The sequence below is a fragment of the Thalassophryne amazonica genome, chromosome 1 (genome assembly GCF_902500255.1).
Source record: "Thalassophryne amazonica chromosome 1, fThaAma1.1, whole genome shotgun sequence".
Taxonomy (NCBI): domain Eukaryota; kingdom Metazoa; phylum Chordata; class Actinopteri; order Batrachoidiformes; family Batrachoididae; genus Thalassophryne; species Thalassophryne amazonica.
The window spans coordinates 44411845-44438490 of record NC_047103.1 but is presented as its reverse complement, the minus strand read 5'-3'; the positions used below and the strand labels follow the sequence as shown (position 1 = coordinate 44438490).

The window sequence follows — 26646 nt, the reverse complement described above, 5'->3', positions numbered from 1 at the left end:
ATCTGTCAACCTGTCCATCACCACTGCAAACAAGAAAGGACTCAGAGCTGATCCTTGGTGTAATCCCACCTCCACCTTGAATGAGTCTGTCATTCTGACTGTGCATCTCACCGCTGTCACACTATTCTTGTACATGTCCTGCACTACCCTAACATACTTCTCTGCCACTCCAGACTTCCTCATACAATGCCACAACTCTTCTCTTGGCACCCTATCATAAGCTTTTTCTAAGTCCACAAACACACAATGTAACTCTTTCTGTCCTTCTCTGTACTTTTCCAACAGTATTCTCAGAGCAAACATTGCATCTGTAGTGCTCTTTCTCGGCATGAAACCATATTGCTGCTCACAGATCTTCACCTGTTTTCTAAGCCTAGCTTCTACTACTCTTTCCCATAACTTCATGCTGTGGCTGATCAGCTTTATGCCTCTGTAGTTACTGCAGCTCTGCACATCACCCTTGTTCTTGAAAATAGGAACCAGCACACTTCGTCTCCACTCCTCAGGCATCCTCTGACTTTCCAAGATTTTATTAAACAATCTGGTTAGAAACTCTACTGCCATCTCTCCTAGACATTTCCATGCCTCCATTGGAATGTCATCTGGACCAACTGCCTTTCCACTCTTCATCCTCTTCATAGCAGCCCTCACTTCTTCCTTGCTAATCTCTTTTACGTCCTGATTTACTCTCACCACATCATCCAGCCTTTCTCTCGCTCATTTTCCAAAATCAAATATTGATCAACTGTGATTATCCTTGTCAAAGTGAAACACACCTCACCAGCTGTTCTGCGCCTCCATGTAAAGCAACAAAACTGTAAAACGTGATACAACATGCACACAAATATGAACATGTGAGTGTAATTTTGGACAAATTATACTTTGGCTCTTCAGTAACTTGTTCAATACAGAATCAGTTGTCTATCAGGATGAATAGTTTTCTGAAATGGAAAAAAAATTTCTTAAAAAGAAGCACATCTTAGTGTTTCTTTATAATCTGAAGTATTTATCCATTTGTTCCATTACAGCATGTTTTTTATGCTACAATAACTCTTGAGCTTATTTCAGTTCAGTGTGTTGTTGAAGTTCAACATTGAGGGTCTCAGGCAGTAACAAAGCCAAACCTCCAGCAATAACTGGGATGATCCCATATGTCAGCATGGGGATGGTGTAATGGTAGACCTCCAGCAGTCTGATGAGTGGAGCAAGGATGCCCGCCACACGTGCACACATGGAGTTTAGGCCGAAACCACTATTCCTGCAAACAACAGAATGTACAATGGTAAAAGGACTGCATTGCATTGTAGACCATGAATACCAGTATGTTTGAAAAGTCACTTTTTTGAAATATTTTTGGAAGACAGAGAATACACGATAAACCTGGTGAAAAGTGAACATTCCGTTGACTGGTTCCAGTTCCTGGGGTCCTGAATACTGAAGCACCTGCATGCTGTATTATGCCCAGAGATCTGAGCCACATGGCCACAATGCTGCCTCATGATGAAAGTGACAGACCTCAACTGAGTCTGTCGAATTAAGTGTTCATTTGACACAAAGTAATTCCAGCAGTATCCTCGGTTTCTATGAAGAGACTAAGTACCAAAGACATCCAGGTGTCACCTTAGGTCACTGGTGAGCATTCGAGTTTCATCACAACCATACAGAAAGTCAGGAACCACTAGGATCTTAAAGATTGTAATTTCATTTTCCTGCAAAGATATCAGCATCACCAAACACCTCTGTCAAGAGGTCCCAAGAGTCTCTCAACCTGAAAAGCCAAGAAACCAGAAACAGGAATGTAACTGCAGAGAAACATGAATATTTCAGTAAATTTGACACTTTCACTGCACATTTCTATGCATTTCTGATGGATGAGTACAGGAACTCATTGAAAGTCTTGACCCCAGACAAATGCAAATCCATAAAGTACTCTGATTAATCAATAATTTACTAATGTGCTGCAATCAGGTCATTCATTGAATCCGCAAAGCTCCATGAAGTCAATGTCAATAAACCTTTCTTCGCCAGCACAATCACACCCTGAACACATTCCTGATAAATGCTAGAATATACTGGGAAGACGTTACATACTCTATCTCTGTAAAAGTGCATAGATCAGCTTTGTTGTCCAGAAACGTGTTGGAGATGCCACAAACTCATGATGTCCCAGAGGCTCAATCAAATGCTTTGTGAAAATCAGCAAAGGCAGAAAGAAGCACTGCTGATACTCATGCTTGCATTTCATGAGTACTCACAGAGCTTGGCTGTGGTCAGCGGTTGACTTTTTGAGTATGAAGACAGACTGCTCCAGTCTCTGATCAGCAAGTAATTCGAACTGAATGCTATTAAGAATTGTTGTGAAAGTGTCGTGACACGGACCCACAACAGGAGGTGTTAATGAACGGACAATGGATAAGCCAAAAGTAACAATTTAATGTTGTGAATCGCACAACGAAGTACAGACAATAACAATATGGTGGAATGTCAATTATACACAAGGTGACGTGTGGGCAGGCTCGAAGATAGAAGACGTCTGGCGAAGAGAGAAGAGCCGGATCCCACACAGCTTCCACCACCAACGGATCTGAAGAACACCGGAGCCGCCAAGCCCTGCGCCCCAGGTGGCCACTGTCTTCAGCAATCAGACCCGGTACTGCTGGCAGAGAACAGAAACAGTACTGATGAGTGTGAGTTCGCACACTCAGTAATCCCACAGTCAGTGTTCAGTTAGGAGGGAGAACCTCCACCTCCGAATCACACACTCGTGCAGCTCCTGAGACAACCACTTATCTGGTTTGGGGTGTGAGGCGAAGCCGTCGCAGTCCACACCAAACGCCAACTCAGCAGACAGGGAATCCGTCCCAGGAAAACAGCTGCAAAAGAGATCAGACTGATGCTCAAATAAGGTTCAGCAGAGAAATTACCTGAATGGTAGCTGATTTCTCGGCGGGGAGGTGGAGTTGCAGTCCGGCCTTTATGGTGGTGGTGATGAGTAGTGGATGAGTGACAGCTGGTATGGATGATGGATGACAGCTGTCACTCCCGGTCGCTCCGACGCCCTCTCGTGCTTGAAGCCCGCACTTCAAGCAGGGCGCCATCTTGTGGTGGTGGGCCAGCAGTACCTCCTCTTCAGCGGCCCACACAACAGGACCCCCCCCTCAACGGGCGCCTCCTGGCGCCCGACCAGGCTTGTCCGGGTGATGGGTGTAGAAGTCGACCAGGAGGGCCGGGTCCAGGATGAAGCTCCTCTTCACCCAGGAGCGTTCTTCGGGTCCATACCCCTCCCAGTCCACCAGATACTGGAACCCCCGGCCCTTTCGACGGACGTCCAGGAGTCGACGTACTGTCCACGCAGGCTCCCCGTCGATGATCCGGGCAGGAGGCGGCGCTGGTCCCGGGGCACACAGTGGTGAGGTATGGCAGGGCTTGAGTCTCGACACATGAAAAACGGGGTGTATCCGCAGTGAAGCTGAAGCTGCCAGCTTCAGCTTCACTGCGGCCGGACTGAGGACTTTGAGTATGGGAAATGGTCCAATGTACCTGTCCTTTAGCTTCTGGGATTCCACCTGCAGGGGGATGTCCTTTGTGGATAGCCAGACCTCCTGCCCGGGCTGGTATGCAGGGGCCGGGGAATGCCGGCGGTCTGCATGGGCCTTAGCCCTCGTCCGGGCTCTGAGCAGGGCAGAGTGGGCGGTACGCCACACCCGACGGCACTTCCTCAGATGGGCCTGGACCGAGGGCAGCCCGACCTCTCCCTCCACTAGCGGAAACAATGGGGGCTGGTACCCCAAACACACCTCAAACGGGGAGAGGCCAGTGGCAGATGAAACTTGGCTATTATGAGCGTACTCGATCCAGGCCAGATGGTCACTCCAGGCCATCGGGTGCGCGGAGGTCACGCAGCGGAGGGCCTGCTCCAGTTCCTGGTTTGTCTGCTCTGCCTGCCCGTTCGTCTGGGGGTGGTACCCAGACGAGAGACTGACGGTGGCCCCCAGTTCCCTGCAGAAACTCCTCCAGACCTGGGAGGAGAACTGAGGACCACGATCCGAGACAATGTCCGATGGAATCCCATGCAGATGCACGACATGGTGGACCAGGAGGTCTGCAGTCTCCTGGGCCGTCGGGAGCTTCGGGATGGCCACGAAGTGGGCCACCTTGGAGAACCGGTCCACTATCGTGAGGATGGAAGTCATGCCCTGGGACGGCGGGAGGCCCGTGACAAAGTCCAGGCCAATGTGAGACCAGGGGCGATGAGGCATGGGCAGAGGCTGGAGGAGGCCTTGGGCCTTGTGGTGGTCGGCTTTGCCCCTGGCACAGGTGGTGCAGGCCTGGACATACTCCCGGACGTCGGCTTCCATAGACGCCCACCAGAAGCGCTGCCGGACCACTGCCACAGTCCTTCGCACCCCTGGATGACAGGAGAGCTTGGAACCGTGACAGAAGTCAAGGACCGCAGCCCTGGCCTCTGGTGGGATGTACAATTTGTCCTTCGGACCTGTCCCCGGGTCCGGGCTCCATGTCAGGGCCTCCCGGACGGTCTTCTCCACGTCCCAGGTAAGGGTGGCCACGACAGTGGACTCGGGGATGATGGTTTCAGGGGGGTCTGACTGCTCGGTCTTGACCTCCTCTTCATGCACCCGGGACAGGGCGTCAGATCGTTGGTTTTTTTGTCCCGGGGCGGTAGGTGATCCGGAAGTCAAAAGGCCCGAAGAACAGCGACCAGCGGGCTTGCCTGGGGTTCAGATGCCTGGCGGTCTGAATGTACTCCAGGTTCCGATGGTCCGTGAAAACCGTAAATGGTACCGATGGTCCCTCCAACAGGTGTCTCCACTCCTCAAGAGCCTCCTTCACCGCAAGAAGTTCCCTATTGCCGACGTCATAGTTCCGTTCAGCTGGGGTCAACCTGCGGGAAAAGTAGGCACATGGATGGAGAACCTTGTCGGACTCCCCGCTCTGGGATAGCACGGCTCCTATCCCTGAGTCAGAGGCGTCCACTTCAACTACGAACTGGCGATTGGGATCGGGCTGCACCAGAACCGGTGCAGTCGAGAACCGGCGTTTCAACTCCCCAAACGCGGCTTCGCACCGATCCGACCAGGTGAAGGGGACTTTTCTGGAGGTCAGGGCTGTCAGGGGGCTAACTACCTGACTGTAGCCCTTGATGAACCTCCGGTAAAAATTTGCAAAACCGAGGAACTGTTGTAGTTTCCTACGGTTTGTTGGTTGGGGTCAATCTCTCACCGCCGCAACCTTGGCCGGATCAGGGGCGACGGAGTTGGAGGAGATTATGAACCCCAGGAAGGACAAAGAAGTGCAGTGGAACTCGCACTTCTCGCCCTTCACAAACAGCCGGTTCTCCAACAACCACTGTAGGACCTGATGTACATGCTTGACATGGGTCTCAGGATCCGGAGAAAAGATGAGTATATCTTCTAGATATACGAAGACAAACCGATGCAGGAAGTCCCGCAAGACGTCATTAACCAACGCTTGGAACGTCGCGGGCGCATTGGTGAGGCCGAACGGCATGACCAGGTACTCAAAGTGACCTAACGGGGTGTTAAATGCCGTCTTCCACTCGTCTCCCTCCCGGATCCAAACCAGGTGATAAGCATTCCTAAGATCCAATTTCGTGAAAATTTGGGCTCCATGCAGGCGCGTGAACACTGAATCCAACAGAGGTAATGGGTATCGGTTGCGAACCGTGATCTCGTTCAGCCCTCTGTAATCAATGCATGGACGGAGTCCGCCGTCCTTCTTGCCGACAAAAAAGAAACCAGCACCCATCGGGGAGGTGGAGTTCCGGATCAACCCGGCAGCTAACGAGTCCCGGATGTAGGTCTCCATTGATTCGCGTTCCGGACGTGAGAGGTTGTACAGCCTGCTGGACGGGTACTCAGCTCCCGGTATCAAATCAATGGCACAATCGTACGGACGGTGTGGGGGCAGCGTGAGTGCCAGATCCTTGCTGAAGACGTCAGCAAGGTCATGGTACTCGGCTGGCACCGCCGCCAGATTGGGGGGGACTAAAACCTCCTCCTTAGCTGTCACACCGGGTGGAACCGAGGATCCTAAACACTCCCAGTGGCAGGTTTCGCTCCACTGAACCACAACCCCAGACGGCCAATCAATCCGGGGATTGTGTTTTAACACCCATGGAGAACCCAAAATCACTCGGGAGGTAGAAGGTGTTACATAAAACACAATCTCCTCCCTGTGATTCCCAGACACCACCAATGTCACTGGCTGTGTCTGGTGTGTGATTAGTGGAAGAAGGGTGCCATCTAGTGCCCGCACCGACAATGGTGACGGTAAGGCCACTAGAGGGAGCCCAACCTCCTTTGCCCATCTGCTATCCAGCAGATTCCCCTCTGACCCCGTGTCCACCAGTGTTGGGGCGTGAAGGGTTAGATCCCCACTCAGGATCGTGACTGGGATATGTGCAGATTGTCGGGGTCTCGCCGCGTGGGTGTTGTGACCCACCCTTAGCCCAGTCTCTAAGGACGAGTGCTGCTGTTTTGACCGTTTGGGGCATTCTCTCTGTGTGTGCTCGGTTGAGCTGCAGAGAAAACACTCTCCACGGATCAGCCTCCTTTGTCTCTGATCTGATCGCTTTTTGGCCCTGCTCGTTTCCATAGCAACGTCAGCAGGGGGAGCTGTCGTCACGTGGAGAGCCCTGGCTGTGGAGCGTGGGGAAGTCGGCTCCCTTTCGGACCCGGGAGGAAGAGGGACGGCTTGTGCCTGACCACGCCCTTCATCTCGCTCCTGTCGGTGTTCTGTTAATCGGTTGTCTAACCGTATAACCAGTTCGATAAGCCTGTCTAAATCCCGCGGCTCGTCCTTCGCCACCAGGTGCTCCTTAAGGACCAGAGACAGTCCGTTTACAAAGGCGGCGCGGAGCGCAACAGCATTCCAGCCGGCTCACGCTGCCGCGATGCGGAAGTTGACTGCATACTTTGCTGCGCTTCGACACCCCTGTCGTATCGACAGCAGCACGCTTGAAGCCGTCTCACCTCTATGAGGGTGGTCGAACACCTGTCAGAACTCCCTCACAAACTCAGTGTAAATTGTTAGGAGCCGTGAATTCTGCTCCCAGAGCGCCGTAGCCCAGGCGCGTGCCTCTCCTCAAAGCAAATTTATAACGTAAGCCACCCGGCTAGCGTCTGACGCGTACATGACGGGACACTGTGAAAAGACAAGCGAGCACTGCATTAAGAAGTCCGCGCACGTCTCCACACAGCCTCCGTACAGCTCCGGAGGGCTTATGTATGCTTCAGGGGAAGGTGGGGGGGTTCGTTGAACGACCAGTGGAATGTCTGCCTCTGGCATACGGTCAGCAGGAGGAGGTGCTGCAGCAGCGCCCTGAGCATGCGCTTCCACCTGGGCGGTGAGAGCCTCCATCCTTCGATTGAGAATAATGCTCTGCTCGGTAACTAAGTCCAACCGAGCAGTAAAAGCGGTTAAGATGTGCCTCAGCTCACCTAACACGCCTCCTGCTGGCGCCTGTGCACCTCGCTCTTCCATTGGCTGTTCAAGCGATGGTGGACGCCCCTCGGGATCCATGACGCTGGCCGAGAAATCCTGTTGAGAAAGTGTCGTGACACGGACCCACAACAGGGGGTGTTAATGAACGGACAATGGATAAGCCAAAAAGTAACAATTTAATGTTGTGAATCACACAACGAAGTACAGACAATAACAATATGATGGAATGTCAATTATACACAAGGTGACGTGTGGGCAGGCTCAAAGATAGAAGACGTCTGGCGAGAGAAGAGCCGAATCCCACACAGCTTCCACCACCAACGGATCTGAAGAACACCGGAGCCGCCAAGCCCTGCGCCCCAGGTGGCCACTGTCTTCAGCAGTCAGACCCGGTACTGCTGGCAGAGAACAGAAACAGTACTGATGAGCGTGAGTTCGCACACTCAGTAATCCCACAGTCAGTGTTCAGTTAGGAGGGAGAACCTCCACCTCCGAATCACACACTCGTGCAGCTCCTGAGACAACCACTTATCTGGTTTGGGGTGTGAGGCGAAGCCGTCGCAGTCCACACCAAACGCCAACTCAGCAGACAGGGAATCCATCCCAGGAAAACGGCCGCAAAAGAGATCAGACTAATGCTCGAATAAGGTTCAGCAGAGAAATGACCTGAATGGTAGCTGATTTCTCGGCGGGGTGGTGGAGTTGCAGTCCAGCCTTTATGGTGGTGGTGATGAGTAGTGGATGAGTGACAGCTGGTATGGATGATGGGTGACAGCTGTCACTCCCGGTCGCTCCGACGCCCTCTCGTGCTTGAAGCCCGCACTTCAAGCAGGGCGCCATCTTGTGGTGAGGGGCCAGCAGTACCTCCTCTTCAGCAGCCCACACAACAAAGAATAATCCTTGCAAGCATGATGGCTTCATGGTATCACTGTTTCCTCACTGTGTGATGATCCCAGGTTGGCTTCTGTCTGGTCCTTTCTGTGTGGACTTTGCATGTTTTCCACATGTTTGTACGGGTTCCCTTTGTGTCCTCCTTCATCCTCCCACTTCCAAAAACATGCAGTAGGACATTCTCCAATAGCTGACGGCTAATGGCTACTGCAACCCCGTCATGGCTTAACTATCCTATTTATGGCAAGTCTCATCCTCCTTGTTTGCTCAATGTGACCAATGCCTTAATAACCATGGGTTTTTATGTGAAGGATAACAAACTACAGGATTAGTGAGCATGTGTGCTAATGGTGGGTGATGTTATTCACTGTCCCAACATCCACTATGTGGGACAACTGAGGGAAATGGGTATGATCCAATGGCAGGAATGTGTATATTGGTCACTCCATGGTCACAATCAGTGTCAAACCAGTGTTGCAAAGATTACATTAGTAACACAATGCACCATCATGGTTTAAAATCCTGAAGGACATGTAAGGTCCCCCTGCTCAAGCCAGCACATGTGATAGTTTTGGACAAAGACTTCACCTGTTTGAAGTTCACCAGTGAACATCTGAATGATCCAGCGGAGGCATGGGAGAAGATCATGTGATCAGATGAGACCAAAATAGAGCTTTTTGATATCAACTCCACTTGCCGTGTTTGGAGGATGAGAAAAAGACCGTCCCAACCCTGAAGCATGGTGGTGGAAACATGATTTTTTGGAGTGCTTTTCTGCAAAGGGGACAGGATGACTGTACCATATTGAAGGGAGGATTGATGGGGTCGTGCATCACAAGAATTGGAAAACAACCTCCTTCCCTCAATAAGAGCATTGAAGATGGGTCATGGCTGGGTCTTACAGCATGGCAATGACCCAAAACACACAGCCAAGGCAATTAAGGAGGGGCTCCAGACCTGAACTCAATCAAAAATGTTTGGAGGGAACTGAAACTCAAAACCTGAAAGACCTGGAGAAGATCTGTATGGAGGAGTGGACCAAAATCCCTGCTGCAATGTGCAAATTTGGTCAAGAACTACAGAAAATGTGTGACCTCTGTAAGTGCAAACAAAGGTTGCTGTACCAAATATTAAGGTCTGTTTTTCTAATGTATCAAACACATTTCATGCAATAAAATGCAAATTAATTAATTAAAAATCATACAGTGTGATTTTCAGATTTTTTTTTTTAGATTCTGTCTCTCACAGTTGACATGTACCTATGATAAAAATTACAGACCTTGTACGTGGGAAAACTTCATCAGTGGATCAAATACTTATTTGCCTAACTGCATATATATATATATATATATATATATATATATATATATATATATATATATATATATATATATATATATATATATATATATATATATATATATATATATATATATACACACATTTTAATTTGTTTATGGCATTTTAAATACAAAAAGTAAATCAGGCTTCTCAGTATTAAAATTCCTAAAATTATCTTCCTTAAACTCAAACTGAAAACAAATCTCTACAACTTCATATAAATTAATTAAAAATATAAAAGCCAAGATGATGGGTTGCATAAGAAATCAGCCCCTTTGGTATAATACCTGTAAATAGTCAGTTTAATTGCCAGTTTTCTTCAGACAAGTCAGGAGATGGATACATGAATATTTCCAAGTCACTGAATATGTCTTGAACTTTATATACATCAGTTATGAAGATACTAGCTGGGGTACCCGGCTGTCCGGGTTAACCTGTTTTAGACATAAGCGAAATGCCAATCATTTTAATCAAAACAATTGCCCAACATTTGTTTTTGTAATGCTGATGTCTTATAAATACAACAGTTCATGGGCTAAAGTTTGTCCAGCAGAACTATATGAGGTGGACTCCCCAAACTAAGTGGAAATACTTGGTTAAAAGACAAACACATCACATGGTTGCGCTCACACCAGTCCACAAAGTCTGTGATGACCGACCGGTACTCCAGCTCGTTCCCCTCAGACACACAACCCACAATGGCAGAGTCATCAGAGATCTTCTGGAGGTGGCAGCTGTCCGTGTTGTAGGTGAAGTCTGAGGTGTAAAGGGAGAAGAGGAAAGGCGAGAGGACAGTGCCCTGGGGAGCCCCGGTGCTGCACCTTACCACCTCAGACCCTGTCATCTACCTGCAGCAGTGAGTGCTCACCCACCTGGAGACTGGCGGGAGCGCTGTGAGAGTCATGTTCTTTTTTTTCAACACCATCAGACTGGTGCTGCTGCGGGGGAAGCTGGAGGTGTGGATGGACATCTCGCCGCCTGGACCATCGACTACCTCACTGACCGCCCGCAATTAGTGCGGCTGCGCGGCTGTCAGTCTGAGGTCATCACAGACTTTGTGGGACAGGGTCATCTACCCCGATGTTGGGCCTGTAGGTGAACTGCAGTGGGTCCAGGATGTTGCTCACCACGGTGCGGAGGTGAGACAGGACGAGCGGCTCCATGTTCTTCATGAGGTGGGAGGTCAGCGCAACTGGTCTGTAGTGGGCTGGTTCATTGGCGTGCAGTGTTTTGGGAACCGGGACCACACAGGAGGTCTTCCACAGGGTGGGGACCACCCCCAGGCTGAGGCTCTTTTTGAAGATGTGGCTGATGACCTCACAGAGCTCATCTGCAGAGGTCCTGCTGCTTTCCTCTGCTTCAGCCGCAGGAGCTGTCCTCTCACCTCAGTCGGAGTTACAGTGAGGGGGGAGGGAGGGGAGAGCTGAGGTGTGAGCTGAGGTGGGTTGGTGCTGAATACAGTCCGGGGAGAGGAGAGACAAAGTCCGGGGTGCAGTGGAGGTGACCAGGGGAAGAAGGTGGGGGGGTCAGAGGGACTCATGCTCACTGCGAGTAGCTCCACGTCCAAGGAGCAGATCTGATCCTTCACGTGAACATGAGCTGCGTTGCACCATCTCTCACTCACATAAACTGTGAGCCCCCCTCCTCTTTTCTTCCCGCTCTCTGCCAGCGTTCTGTCTGCGCGGATAAGTGTGAAGCTGCCCATGTTAATAACAGAGTCCAGTACATGTTCATCCAACCACGTCTCTGTGAAGCACATGAGACTGCAGCCTTTATACAGCCTCTGGAAACGGGTTAGCGCTGCTAGCTCCTCGGTCTTGTTGCGGAGAGACCTTACATTCCCCATGACCACCGACAGAATATAAGTCCTTTTTCACTTCGTCCGGCCACCCCTGCAGCCTCTCTGTCTCCTTCGTATGTCTGCAGGTATGTCCAGGTGCTCAGCATAGTGGGGACCCGGCCCACTGTACATAGAGTCTCTTAGTCCAAGCAGCTGATCCCTGCTGTAAACAATGGCAGGTCCGGAGCCGGGGAAAAAGGGATTTCCCTGCGCTGCCTCAAAAAGTGCCGAAAGAAGCAAAAAACTAATCACAAGAGTTACAAAAGTGGGTTTCCCATGTGAACACTTGCACAGCGTACCACCCACTGCAAATAAAAACAATAAAGCACTATTAAAAAGTATTAAAAATAGCGAAAGTAGGAAAAGAGAGAACAGAGCTGAAGTAACAAGCAGCTGTATCGACAGCTCCATCTTGAAAAAAAAAAGCATCAACAGACCTAAACAATGAGCCAGCACTTTGTCTTTGAACATCTTCCCCTGCTGGAAGCTCCTGTTTACTACATGGCTTCCAGCACAGAAGCAAGCTGAGAAGAGACACGAATCTCAACTCTCTACTGAATCACAACGCTACTGTCAGACCGAGGTCTTGGAAAATAAAGCAATGCTGAGTTATGGTTTGGTGTATAAATAAAATGAATACTGATAGAAAAACTCCATTAATGTCAATTCTGTCATTTGTACAAAGCTATAACATATATTTTTTAATGTTGAATAATGCACTAATTCTGAAGTTTTGTAACAAACACAGACAGATCACAAAGGATTCTGGGTAAAATGCGCCTCGGCTAACACTTGATTGGTTGACTCATACATTATGTAAACCAACACATTAATGTGACATGTGTCGTATGTTGGTGTTTACAGATAAATGTGCTTTTGTAAAATATTCCATTTTTTTATTTGTAAAACAGGCATTTTCAAAAAAAAAAAAAAAAAAGCAAAATTGTAATTAGATAACCATCTGATATAACCGGTGTCAAAATAAATAGAACACTGCCATGATCTACTGATGCCAGATGTTCAGTACTTAAGCTGTATTTACATTGTGCGAGTTTTGTCCCTTTTTCAGCTGATTTTTCATTCGTGCAAGAATTTTTTGGATCGCACCGAGTTTCAGGTTAATCGCGCGTCATGCATCGTTTAGTATATATGGAGTAACGAGCTGCGTTTAACATCTCGCGACCACCTCCTGATCGGCGATCTTTTTTTGTTTTTTTAAACTTTGATGTCTCCCATCAAGAGTTTTTGTAAAAAAAATAAGAAATGTAAATTAAATTTGAAAAAATGTGTCCGTTTTGCTTCTGGAAACACGAGTCCGACGTGGTTTTTGAACGCATAGTGTGTGTGAGAACATAAATCGTGAGCTCTGAACTTTTACACCGTGCGGTTCTGTGGTATAGTTTGAGCTGGAACCTACAGTGATTGAAAATATCAGCCCAGTTTCAGTTTGAATACTGCCATGAACACTACTGGCCAGTAAATGGCAGTAGAGACTGTAAAAACTTGCCAAAACAAAATTCCAGATAATCCGTGTCTGCTACATTTAAGATGCATGGAATTTAATAAATGCAAACACAATAATTACATCTATAAACCCAGAGAATATATTCATGAGAGTTTTAGGCACTAGAGTTTAATGCTGTTGTCGGTGTAGCCTGGTCAGAGTATCTGAAATGCATTTGTCCTGTCGTGAACGTACTGAGATTACCCTATTACCCATAATGCACCTGGACCCAGCATGTTCACACTAAAACCTTAAAAATTAGCGCATTACTTTAAAACTAAAACATAGGATATATCTGATATTTTCACTTTATAAAACTTCAAACGTGACATTAATTTAAATAACTTGTCCGAAATTAGTTTGGTTAAAGTTTGAACCATAAGTTAAAAATGTATTCCTCTGGATGACTTGGGTGATGTGTGCGTGCATATGTGCAGATCTCCTTTGCCTGCAGAGCATACAGTGATTTCTTCTTGAAGAAGCGCTCTTCTGTTTGCAGAGCAGTGGCGGTCCTAGAGTGATTTACTCCCCGGGTGAAACCTCCTGTGTGTGCCCCCGCGCACACCAACATGGCCACCACCTCTGTCCCACCACCCATGAAAACACTAACTTTGTCCAGAACACCCACAATCCCACAAATTAACTCACAACAGCTATTTTCAAGAACAAATTTCTGGTTTTAATGATTACTGCAATAACAAACACAAAGATAAACAATAATTACTTCAATAAAGTTTTTGAACATAAAAAAACAAAAGACTCAGTGACTTCACATTACAACTATGTACAGTACAGGTATTTAAGAAAGCACAACTGCACTACAGCACCACCCGATGGTCAAAATATTGCACAAGTCATTCAGTTTTTCCAACAGAGTGCACTTTGCATTATCATAGAGTACCATTCACCATAATGAACAAGACTTAAACCTCCATTAAAGTCTCACCATATAAATAACAAAAGAAGTTAAACAATCTGTATATTACAGAATACCATGAAGTGACAAAAAATGTACAAAAAAACCCTATACATTAAAGTGGCAAAAAGCGCAATCATGTATCATAAATAAATGAACTAATGACAGAGGTAAATTCTATACCCATTACTGTACACATAAGAAGAAATAACGAACACTATTGTGTATCATAAGTAACAGGAAGCAACAAGTGAAGAAGTTAACACTCTTTAAAGGCAAAAATGGCAAACCACAATAATTTGTCATAAATAACAAGAAGTGCAAAAGAAGTAAGAGGAAAACAGTCTATATACATTGAAGTGGCAATGATAGTGAGGATGCAAAACTGAAAGCACAACCTAAAAGTTGGCTTTTCTGGCCTTCCTGGATGCAAATTCTTCCACAATGTCTTCATATGAGATTTGCTCTCCTAAGGCATGGTTTATGCTGATCACAGCAAGGCCACTGAACCGCTCCTGTGACATTGTTGACCTTAGGTAGGTCTTGATCAGTTTTAGCTTCGAGAAGCTCCTCTCTGCCTGAGCCACACTGACAGGCAGAGTGGCGGCAATTCTGAGTCCAGTCCAGAAATTGGGATAGATCTCTGATAGCTCCTTCTTGTGCATGAATGTGATCAGCTCAAGGGTGTCACAGTTGCTGATGGCAAGTCAAGAAAGTTCCTGATCTCCTGCACGAGCTCTGCTGTTCAAGTCAAAGTACCCTCCAAAATGCAAGGTGGTGGCTAGTGCCTCACACTTGTCTGCCAGCTCCTCATTTGACAGGTTTTCAAAAGCTGTTAAAACACCAAATCTGTTTCCCATGTTTTCCAATGTGGAAAATCTTTCTTTAATGGCTGCCAGGGCTGCATCCACAACCATATTGAAAAAATCCAACCTCCAGCTTCTTCAATGCGTCACTGAAGGGTTCATCATGCGATTCGTATGAGAAGTGCTGCTTTGTGGTCCTCAGCCTCTTTTGTTTCAAAACAGCCTCCACATTCACTGCTTCACACATGTCTTTGGCTGCCATCTGTGCTGCTGCAAAGCCACTTGCCCTGTAGCTCTGGAGATTTTGCTCTGCCTTCTTCAGAAGACTAACAGCCAGGTCCACCTGCATGTTGGGAGACTGCATGAGTTTGCTGACATGCTGCGTTGTGGATAGTATGTCATACCACACAACAGTGCAAATGCTGAATCGGTATGACCCCACCTCCTCAGACAAAGATTGAGCCTCTGCCCTTACAACAGTGTCTGTGGTGGTGTTCCGCAGCTCCAACAAAGCCTCTCTCACTCCAGCTCCCTGATATCGCATGGGCTCAACACTCTTTATTTTGCTTTCCCACCGTGTGTCTGCCCACATCTTCAGGGTAATTGTGACATGTTATTTCAGTTCCGCCCACCTTTGAGTTGAGGCTGAGAAAAGTGTATACAGCTTCTGTAGGACACCAAAGTAGCTCATGGCATCCGTAGAGCCCTTCGCAGCATCACACAACACCAAATTCAAAGTGTGTGCCCCACATGGCACAAAAAGAGCCCTGGGGTTCTTCTCTAGGAGCCTGGCTTGAACTCCCTTTGATTTTCCCTTCATGTTGGCCCCATTGTCATACGACTGTCCTCTGCAATCTTGAAGGGGTATGCCCAGTTCTTCGAGTCTGTTGAGGACCATTGATGCTAAGTGCTGGCCTGTGGACTCCTTTTCCTCCAAAAATCCAAGAAAGTGCTCCATAATCTGTGGTGTGCCCATCTGTGAGACCACTCTAATCACCACCAATAACTGTTCGATGTGGCTGATGTCTGGTGTGCAGTCCAAAATGATGGAGAAAATTTTGGCTTTTTTTTTATGTCCGCCACGATGGCAGACATGATGTTGTCACTTAGCAAACCAATGATCTCCTTCTGGACATGTTTTCCTAGGTAGCTGTTGTGGCTTGCTCCTCTCTCAATACAGTTAAGGTGGTCTTTCATTATCGGGTCAAACTTCGACCTCTTTAAGAAAGTTGCCATTTGAGGGAGTGTGTAGTGTTTCTGTGTGCCCCCTCAGAGCAAATTTTCCAACAGCCAATGACTGCACAATAGCAATCAGACGGGTAAGGACTGCTCTCCATCTTGCCCTTTCAGCATCCAAAAGTGCCATTTCATGTCTGTCAATGGTTTCCCCCTTTTTTTTAACCTCACTGCTAGTTCCTTCCACGCCATCATGCAATTGAGGTGTTCGGGGCTGTTTTCATGTGAAGTTAAGTATGTGCTGGCATGCTTCCAATCGGACATGCCAACACTTGTTAATTGAATGCTCTTCTTTGAGAACAGTGTGCAGCAGAAACAAAACAGGCTATTTCTTTGAATGGAATAAATGAGCCAACTTCTTGTCATCTTTTCACCACTAACCAATGTTTTTGAAAAATAATGGTGGTGGCAACTTCTCCCATCACTCTCGTTCCTGCGGAAGATAAAGTCAGGTGGCAACTTACTAGGTCCTCGGCATACAAGTTCAGTGTGCATCCTGTCAGTCAGAGGTGAGGGCCATGAAGCAGGGTCTGCTGACAGAGGCTCATCCTCATCCTCAGCAGTGGGACTGGATGGAGGCATAGCAGCATGGTAGGGTGACATGGGCTCTTCCTCAGCAGTGGGGCTGGGTTGTTGTTGAGCTCCAGCCATTCCTAACAGACACAAGATAGTAATTGCTAAAAGTATATAATAACAGTGTAACTAACTCATACACATCATAAATCATATATTACATTACACAATACATTCATCGTAAATAATAAATATACAGAATAGACATAATAATAATAATAATAATAATAATAATAATAATACATAAATAAATAAATCATACAACATTTATTGCAATTACATTCCAGTATTCCGGTTAGCATGCATGGGTACACACACACACACACACACACACACACACACACACACACACACACACACACACACACACACACACACACACACACAGAGTGTGAGAGAGAGAGAGAGAGAGAGAGAGAGAGAGAGAGAGAGAGAGAGAGAGAGAGAGAGAGGAGAGAGAGAGGAGAGAGAGGGAGGGAGAAACCCACCTGACAGCTGAGTAGTGGATGTAGAGGCAAATAGATCTTCAATGTCCTGGCTTGAGACCATTTCAGTAGCAGGGGCTTGTGCTGATGAGGAGGAGGTAGGTGGCAGCTGTTCCTCTTCCTGGTGAGTAGGGGAGGAGGTTGGTGGTCTGTCCACAGGGGTAGAGGAAGATCCTCCAAAATACTTCAAAAGAGCCCCTGGAATCACAATGGAATGGCAATTTAAATAAATGGCCATCAAATAATGTCAGGATACAATATCAAGATATAAATTGAAACATACCAAATGCCAGTTAAATACATGCATTTTCTGTCACCAGACACTAAGCTAGTCACGAAATGGGCACAGCAACAGCACGCTGTGTCCCGTGTCAGTCACTGCTGCGGATAAGCTGCCATTTTTTTATTTGAAATAAACATTGGCGTATAGGCATACATGTTTGTTTGTGTCTGTGTCCATTATGACTCTGTCTAGCTTGCTGCTGCAAACCATGTGCAAGCATGCTGCGATATTTCAATTGAAATTACATTTTTTTTTTTACAAACTGTAATTTAGACTATGTTTGTTTTCACTGTCGAACAGTGTGCGCGCTCCGTGTAGAGGCTATTCTTAATGCACACACACACTTGCACACTCTTGTGTCTTCAATTACTAGAAACAATATAGTATAACGTATATTAATTTCTATTATGGTTATAATTGGAGGGGCGTTGCGTGTCTTATGTAGACTAACTTGTGTCTTAGGCGCCGTACGACACACGAGAAATTGACCATGTAAAGTTGTTAACCCGTTAAGACACGGCGTTATAAATTTGCTGTTACCAGAATGGCAATGACCAAGTCGTAGTGCTTTACTAAAGGCCCTGTGTTATGTCATAGTAGTGTAGTACTTGGTAGTCAACATTTCAATGACTATTTCAGTGTTCCACTGGTGGAACGGTGTGTATTATGGGGCTACCATTCTGTTGGCTAACACAGAGCCCAACCTTAACCCAAGGTGATGACAGCAATAACTTTAAAAGTTTAAGCCTAATCTTATGCTGAAATTAATTTCGGCTAGGCCGTCCGATTTAACAAACATCATCAGGCTAGTTAGGCCACTAATTCATCATGTCACTCACTGAAATCAATAAAGAAATCGATACATACCTTTTTCCTTTGCTCGTTTCTCCTCTTCTTCTTTCTTTTTCTTTTGAAATTGGGCACCTGATGGCTTTGATCGTTTCCTATCCATGATTATGTCTTACTCCGTTTATTTGTCATTCGACCACCTCCTCGTCCAAACATTGAATGATTCCCCCCTCCCCCTGCACAAACTCTGCACTGTGCAGCGTTGCTCACCTAACGCGAGAGGTGAGACTGTCGCTGAACCATTTCAACTTGATCAATTGACCACCATGACCACCATAATCTTGGGAATTCCTTCGGTTCATCATACACAACACAGAATCAAACCTAATGGGAATGTAGAGAATTTCGAAACCTTTATTTGAAATATACAATAATAGAGCAGAGCGTGATGACAGATGATGATGTGATCTGAGCACAGTGGATTGTACAGGCGCCAGATGCGCGCCTCCCACCATGGGACGGGGGGGAGGGGGAAGATGGGGGCACCGCTCTGCCGTAATGTAACCATGAACCCCCACGTCAGGACACCCCCCCCCCCACACACACACACCATTTTTTTTGTTGTTGTTGTTGTTTTTTTTTTTTTTTACCGTTTTTTTGGGGGGGGGGACTGTCGTGCCCCCCCCGTGATGCCGCCAGTGTTGCAGAGGGTAGAACTGTATGAAATACAAGCCACTGTGTGTGTGTGTATATATATATATATATATATATATATATACGTATATATGTCGGTTGTGTGTGTGTGTGTGTGTGTAGTTTGCACTGGGATACCAATTAAACAACTGCATATTATAAAGACAATATTCGTATGGCTGAGGGTATTTTAGCATTGCATTATATTTACAGCTTTGTGAGATATTGTTGTGGCAGATGAAGTGCTAATCCCGTCGCAAACCCCGAAAGGATTATCTGTGGGCTGGTGGACCACCTACAGTTTCCGGATGCCAGACCATGGTTAGGGCACACATACATAAAAATACAGCACCACATGGCAAAAATTAAAGGACAACTAAGTAGGTTATTTCCTTTTTGTTCTTTTTTGTTTGTTTGATTGTTTTTGGCCGCATTTTACACAATGGAGTGCCCCCCCATACAACTGCCGAGTACATATATCACAAAACTGTCATAAAAACCCACTGCCACCAACTCCTACATTTAATATGAGCGAAGCGTCATGCAGTGGCGCGAAGCTCACACAAGGTACAAGGCATCCTACACAGGAAGTGCCAAAATTCAAATCCACAGTAAAACAGGAAATGTTCAAATGTCAAACACTTCCTGGATTGACAGACGAGATCCCATGGAATCTCGCGGGAACTCAGTGGCAAGCTCACACTCAAACAGGAAGTGCTGAATTCTCAGTCACAGTAAAACAGGAAATATCCATTGTTGAACACTTCCTGGCATAGGTGGAGCTAAAGCGGAGGCCGGGGTTTCACTGGACTCCCCTGAAATCTGATTGGACACAGATGATTGACATGTCATGGCGCCACACATCTCATTGAAAGAGCTGCATTTTCAAATCACTGAGTCACATTGACTGCTAGGTTCCTCCTGTCCAGTCGTTAGTGCTGTGTACCACAAAAAGTTCTAATCCACCTTAGTAGAAGAAGAAAATTTTTTTTTCAGATTTGTACTGAACACGTTGTTTGAACTGTGGACTTCTAATCACACCAAACCTATATTGGTGAATAAATGACCATATTTTATGCCAGAAATTTGCTTTGTAATGAAGTTTTCAATCAGTTCTTGACTGTTCAGAGCTGTGTTTTCATCTTGCCTTCATTTAATTTTGAACGTCCAAATCGAGCTTGTTTGCTGTTAATTCCTCCATTTTCTTTGTACACTTTTTTTGTTTTATTTCATACCGTGAAAATTGTAAACAAAGTTGCAAATTTGATATGCGATCCGGCTCGACTGTCATGGTAACAGTCTGATATGGGAAAATATCAGACCGAAATCAACAAATCAGAGCATGTATAACATTGTACCATATAATAAAGGTATATCATCACATGACCTCTAATAGCCAAAATCTGAGTTGTTATGAATCCTGTGCAACATGTCCTTTAATACCAGGACAGATATGTGAAACAGTTGTACAAGATGGCCACCATGCCATTCTGGAATATCTTCAAAATGCTCTGTCTTTATTTATTATTATATGACAAAGCTTTTGTTGCAGTACACAGTGACCTCCAAACGTATTGGAGCATTTGGCATTTCACACATTTTAATTTGTTATATTGGTGAATAAATGACCCTATTTTATGCCAGAAATGAGGTCCAGATTGTTAAAAGCAGCATTTATCCACTAATTCAACTAACAATCCTTCAAATGGTGATAGAAGCATCACATTCAGCACAAATACAGCTAGAGCAAAATTAATGGAGCAACTTTAACTTTTGACCCCTGTACAAACTGAAACTGACCTTGGTATTTCACACATTTTAATTTTAAATTTCATATACATTTTTTTTTCTAAAATTATCTTCGTTAACTCAAACTGAAAGCAAATCTCTACAACCTGATATAAATTAATTAAAAATATAAAATCCAGCTTCCTGATGAAGTGGCGTAGAGGAGGATTTTCTTTAAAAAAAAACCAAAATTGAAAGTTCAGCTAATTTTAAAGAAAGTGCATTTGAGATGAAAGCCTAGATTTGATGTTTTGGTGAAAGAAACTTTGTATTTCTTCATAATTTATGTAAATAAAGTCCAAGACATATTAAGTGACTTGGAAATGTTCATGTTTCCATCCGCTGACTTGTCTAAAGAAAACTGGCAGCAAAACTGATTATTATTTACAGGTTTTATCAAGTGGTAGAGATTTGCTTTCAGTTTGAGTTTGAGGAAGATAATTTTAGAAATTTTTATTCTTTATTTTTTGTATTTCTTGTATTTAAAATGGCATAAACAAATTAAAATGTGTGAAATTCCAAATGTTCCAATACTTTTGGAGAGCACAGTATCCTAACCTTAGATGAGTGCAAAATGAGTGTGGTATTATTACTGTTTGTTTAAGAATGTTTAATTTTCACTGTTGCTGCACTTTGTGTCAAATCATAGTCATATCATATATCATATTGATATGACAATTCAGTAAGGTATATCTTCTATTATACATTCCAAATCTAAGATGGAACGCTACTAGAGTTTACTAAGGTACACTTAAATATCTAAAAAAAAAAAAAAAAAAAAAAAAAGAGTAGAGCTACTTAGGTACCTGGTCTTGAGAACCAGGGATGGTAGGTTGAAAATGCTTAAAAAGGTGGGGAGTATGGGGGCAGAGCCCCCCCCCCAGAAGCTGAAAGGTTTTAGTCATGCTCCCAAGAACCATTCTACTGAAAAAAGTCTGAAGGACCTAAAGGACAAGGTTAGATGGCGAGGAGCGTTTCCAGGCATGTGAGAGGCAAACAAAGAAAAATGCTTAAAAAGCTGAAAGGTTTTTGCCATGCAAATGCTCCCCTGAAGCATTTACTCAAAATAACGTCTGAAGGACCTAAATGACATGGTGAGATGCTTCGCTCATTCATGTCCGTGACATATGCATATTAAAAAAACAAGCATGATGTGTGTTGACTCAAGGAGTTAATCCGCCCTGTAAACAGATCTTGATTTTCATCCTGTTGGATGTCATGCCACTCCTCCTCACCAGCACAAGTGGCTGTAGTGAAGGGGAGCTGGGTTTGATGCTGACCACCTGACCATCAGTAGGTTATATTCAGTGGTGGGCACACTTCGGATAATCCAATAACAGATAATTATCAAAGATAATGTTTTCTTTATCGGATTATCTTTTTAGATAACTTTAAAAACCATTATCGGACCAATTAGCTTTCAATTAATCTTTGTCCTATAACTTTTAAACCGATAAACAAAAACAAAGCTGAACAGCGACAACCATTTTTAAAATTAGTTTAGCACTCACCTGTTAAAAGTTTTGTAACAGACGCACAGTTATAACCTTTATAAACAGAAAAGAGCCGCTTGTATAAAAAGCATCTCAATCCTCTGCAGACAAAGAAGAAATAGCCCCAAAAGAAAAAAAAAAAAATTTCCTTTAACACCATAATAATAGGCTGGCGATATCACCTAAGTCAACCAGAGGCATATATTTTTAACTTATGGTTCAAATTTTAACCAAACAAATTTTGGACAAGTTATTTAAAATTACTGTCATGTCTGAAGTTTTATTAAGTGAAAATATCAGATATTATGTTTTAGTTTTAAAGTAATGTGCTAATTTTTAAGGTTTTGTGAGTACATCCTGTGACCCGCAATGCATTTTGGGTAGTATGATGTAATCTCAGTGCATCACGACAGGACAAATGCATTTCAGACACTCTGTTCAGGCTCCACGGACAATAGCATTAAACTCTAGTGCCTAAAACTCTCTTGAATATATTCTCTGCGTTTATAGATGTTGGTTTTATTTGCATTTGTTAAATTCCACGCATTTTAAATGTAGCAGACAGGGATTACTGTATCTGGAATTTTGTTTTCAAGGCCTCTACTGCCATCTACTGGTCAGTAGTGTTCACTAAGCGTGTGGGAACCAGTAGATAGCAGTGTTCTATTTATTTTGACCCCGGTTATGTCAGATGATTGTCAAATCAACTTTTTGGGTTTGCAAATGGCTTTTTTTGTGCGCAATGAATGTATACATTATACAAGTTTCACTTTTTTAATGGAATTACAACCTTATTTCTTTTTCAAATTCTCCCATTTTTTGCATCCAGCCTTATTTCCTTTAGAAATTTCCAAATAATATTAGTCTATTAGGACGTCAGGTTATGTGTTACACAAATACATGTGTGTGTATATATTTTCCAACTTATTCCCATTGATGAAACTTTTCATTTTCTGCCCGAAAGCTTATTAGATGAGTGTGTTCAGGGCTCTGTTTGTTTACAAAATACACACACGTTACAGACCTTGAAATCCAACAGCAGAGATTAATATTATCCAAAGATTTATGAACATACAAATTAACGTGCTTACACTTTATCATGATTTTCTCCGTTGTGAGATATAAAAGTGTCTTATCGTAGCATTCGTGTGAATGTGCATTATAACGCAGCGCACGAGCGACGTTACAATATTCTTCAGAACGACAACATACGCAACATGCATCCAGCAGCATACACGCTGCTGTCATAGACAACTGCCTGTAAAGTTTTTTGGCAAGTTATAACTTTCTAAACAGCGAAAATTTGTAATGAAAGCTGCTTCATTTGTGTGGCTCTTTCGGCGCCATGTTTGTTTTTTCAGAGACAGCAGTAAGCTCCTCCTACCCCTCCAAATGGAGGGATTTGTAGCCCTTCGCCTTCCCCTCTGCCTCGCTCCAAAAAGAGAGACTCAGCTAGTGTTTAGCAGAGGCACTTTTACCCAGAATCCTTTGCGATCTGTCTGTTTGTTACAAAACCTCAGAATTAGTGCATTATTCAACATTAAAAGATATATGTTATATTTTAACTTTGTACAAATGACATAATTGACATTAATGGAGTTATTCTATCAGTATTAATGTTATTTATAATCAAAACCATAAGTCAGCATGACTTTATTTTTCAAGACCTGCGCCTGACCAGAGTGTTGTAATTGGTAGAGAGTGGGCTTTATGGCTGCTCTTGGAATACCTCTGTGTTGGGAGTTCTGTAATAAACAAGAGCTTCCAGCAAGGGCCAAATGTTGAAAGAAGTGTGGTCTCATTGTTGGGGTCTGTTGTTGTTTTTATTTTTTATTATAAGCTATTAAATTTGTTCTACTACTAGTTGTAGATGTGTCAGAGGTAATATTGGAATTTATCTATTGGTTAGCTGTAACTTCCGATACATTGTTAGGTGGTTTATTGTTTTATCTTTATCAAAGATAACTTTTCAGTTATCTGTTATCGAAGTTAATTTTTTGGTTATCTGTGCCCACCGCTGGTTATACTGAGTTACAATGTTGCCAGTACGAGTATCAATCTTTATGGGTTCAGGTGACAGTTTTTGTTTTTGTTTTCTTTGGATTTTTTTCCCTTTAGTGTTTACCCTTATTTGGTTTCATAGTTGTTTTTAGTCAACTTTCATCATGTATATTATACATATAATGTTTCCTGCCTCGGAGAATGAGAGATAAGAGGGAGGGAGGGAGAGCCAGCTCTGAAGAAATATAGATTTTTACAGAGGTGAAAAACTCAGGCTTCAGAAGGTAAAATTCCAGCCACATATTTGTTCCATCTTCCTAATTAACCAGTTGATTGTAATTAGTTCAGCTCTTCAGGCAGGTGGATGAGCTAATTATTGAGATCACCTGTTTTAGTTGCACATGTAGAAGCAACACACTTTCTGAAGCCGGACTTTTACACCTCTGGATTTTTATCTCCTTCCTCAAGCGTTTTTGTTTGCCTTTGCACAATCATATGAATATATTATTGTGGTGCAAATGAGTGGTGATGATATTTGCAGATAACCAGCGTGAAGGCACTTTACAAACACCCAGTGGTGGGCACACTTCCGATAATCCGATAACAGATAATTATTGAAGATAATGTTTTCCTTATCGGATTATCTTATTAGATAACTTTAAAAAACATTATCGGACTAATTATCTTCCGATGAATTGTCCTCCGATAACGCAGTAAACCCAGCTGAACAACAGCAAACATTTTTAAAGTTTAAAATCAGTGGAGACCTACCTGTTAAAAGTTTCCTAACAGATGTATATAGGTCTACTCTGTGCAAACAATAGAGAGATACCTCCAGAAAAACCACTCTACCTCCGCACGCACGCACGCACGCACGCACGCACGCACGCACGCACGCACGCACGCACGCACGCACGCACGCACGCACGCACGCACGCACGCACGCACGCACGCACGCAACAAACCAAGCCATATTGATATGCTGGCAATATTACCCAAGTCATCCAGAGGCATACATTTTTAGCTTATGGTTCAAATTTTAACAAAACTAATTTTGGACAAGTTATTTAAAATGACTGTCATGTCTGAAGTTTTATAAAGTGAAAATATCAGATATATGTTTTAGTTTTAAAATAATGTGCTAATTTTTAAAGTTTTGTGAGCACATGCTGAGCCCAGCAGTGCATTATGGGTAGGACAGGGTGTTCACGACAGGACAAATGCATTTCAGACACTCTTTTCAGGCTCCACGGACAGCAGCATTAAACTCTAGTGCCTAAAACTCTCGTGAATATATTCTCTGTGTTTATAGACGTTATTGTATTTGCGTTTGTTAAATTCCACGCATCTTAAATGTAGCAGACGGATTATCTGGGATTTTGTTTTGGAAAGATTTCAAGGCCTCTACTGCGATCTACTGGCCAGTGGTGTTCATGGCAGTTTTTTTTTTTTTTTTTTTTTTTTTACAAATTAATTTTAAAAACAAAACAACAACAAAAACATTACAAGACAGCTCTGCAGTGTTTGCACAGGCACAGTGTGAGCAGTTGGACACTTGTAGCTCTGCGGCAGCAGGATACCCTCACGACGGCCGACCAGAATAATATCACACAGGTTTGATTTTCATTCGACCATACAATCAGCGATCAGGAGGTGGTCGTCAGATGTTAAACGCACCTTGTTACTCCATGTACACTACACGATGCAGGATGTGCGATTAACCAGAAACTTGGTCCAAAAAATTCTCTCGCACAGTGTAAAGCCAACATTTATGTGTCAATATTGAGTGCACATTTTACAACATCATAAAACATGCGCACATTCTCTCCACATGTAAAACATTTTGCGATGACACTTCCAGGGCTCCGTAAAAATGCCTGATTTTACAAATAAAAAGTTGAATATTTTGCAAAAGCACATTTATCTCAATTATCTGTAAACACCGACACACGACACACGTCACATTAACGTGTTGGTTTACATAATGAATGATTGAACAAATCAGTTCAGTTCAAATCAGTTTAGCAGAGGCACATTTTACCCAGAATCCTTTGCGATCTAGTAGTTGCAAATGTACCAGAGACAAAACTGGAATTTATCGGTTATCTGTAACTTCCGATATATTTTTGGGTGGTTTATCTTTATCAAAGATAACTTTTTAGTTATCTGATTATCTGTTATCGAAGTTAATTTTTTGGTTATCTGTGCCCACCACTGCAAACACCTTATATTAGGTGAATCCAACTGTTGTGCTCTTTAACAGCAGTGGACTTTAGATCAGGGTTTTGAGCCTCTGATATAGATTTTTGCTGGTCGGAGGTGGAAATGGTTTCTGGTGCTGGAAGACATCAACACACCAACTCATTTTTTAAGATAAGCACAGCCACAGGAGAACAAGTGGTGTTATTTAAAGGATGCAGGGGACAGTTAGATATTGCAAAATTAGGAAAACAATTTGATTTTAATTATAACCAAATAAAAGCTATGCTATTTGGAAGTACACTGTGTATGTCATGTCAGTT

The 26646-nt window shown here is 44.1% G+C and overlaps 1 protein-coding gene across 1 annotated transcript in view; it reads right to left on the bottom strand.

The window, feature by feature from the left end:
* Positions 1 to 1059: 1059 nt before the first annotated feature.
* Positions 1060 to 26646, bottom strand: part of LOC117520966 (solute carrier family 22 member 13-like) — a 217624-nt gene continuing 192037 nt past the window's right edge. Inside the window, exon 4 of the mRNA XM_034182608.1 lies at positions 1060 to 1258. Coding sequence (XP_034038499.1) covers positions 1060 to 1258 — 199 coding nt within the window. The remainder of the gene's footprint in view (positions 1259 to 26646) is intronic.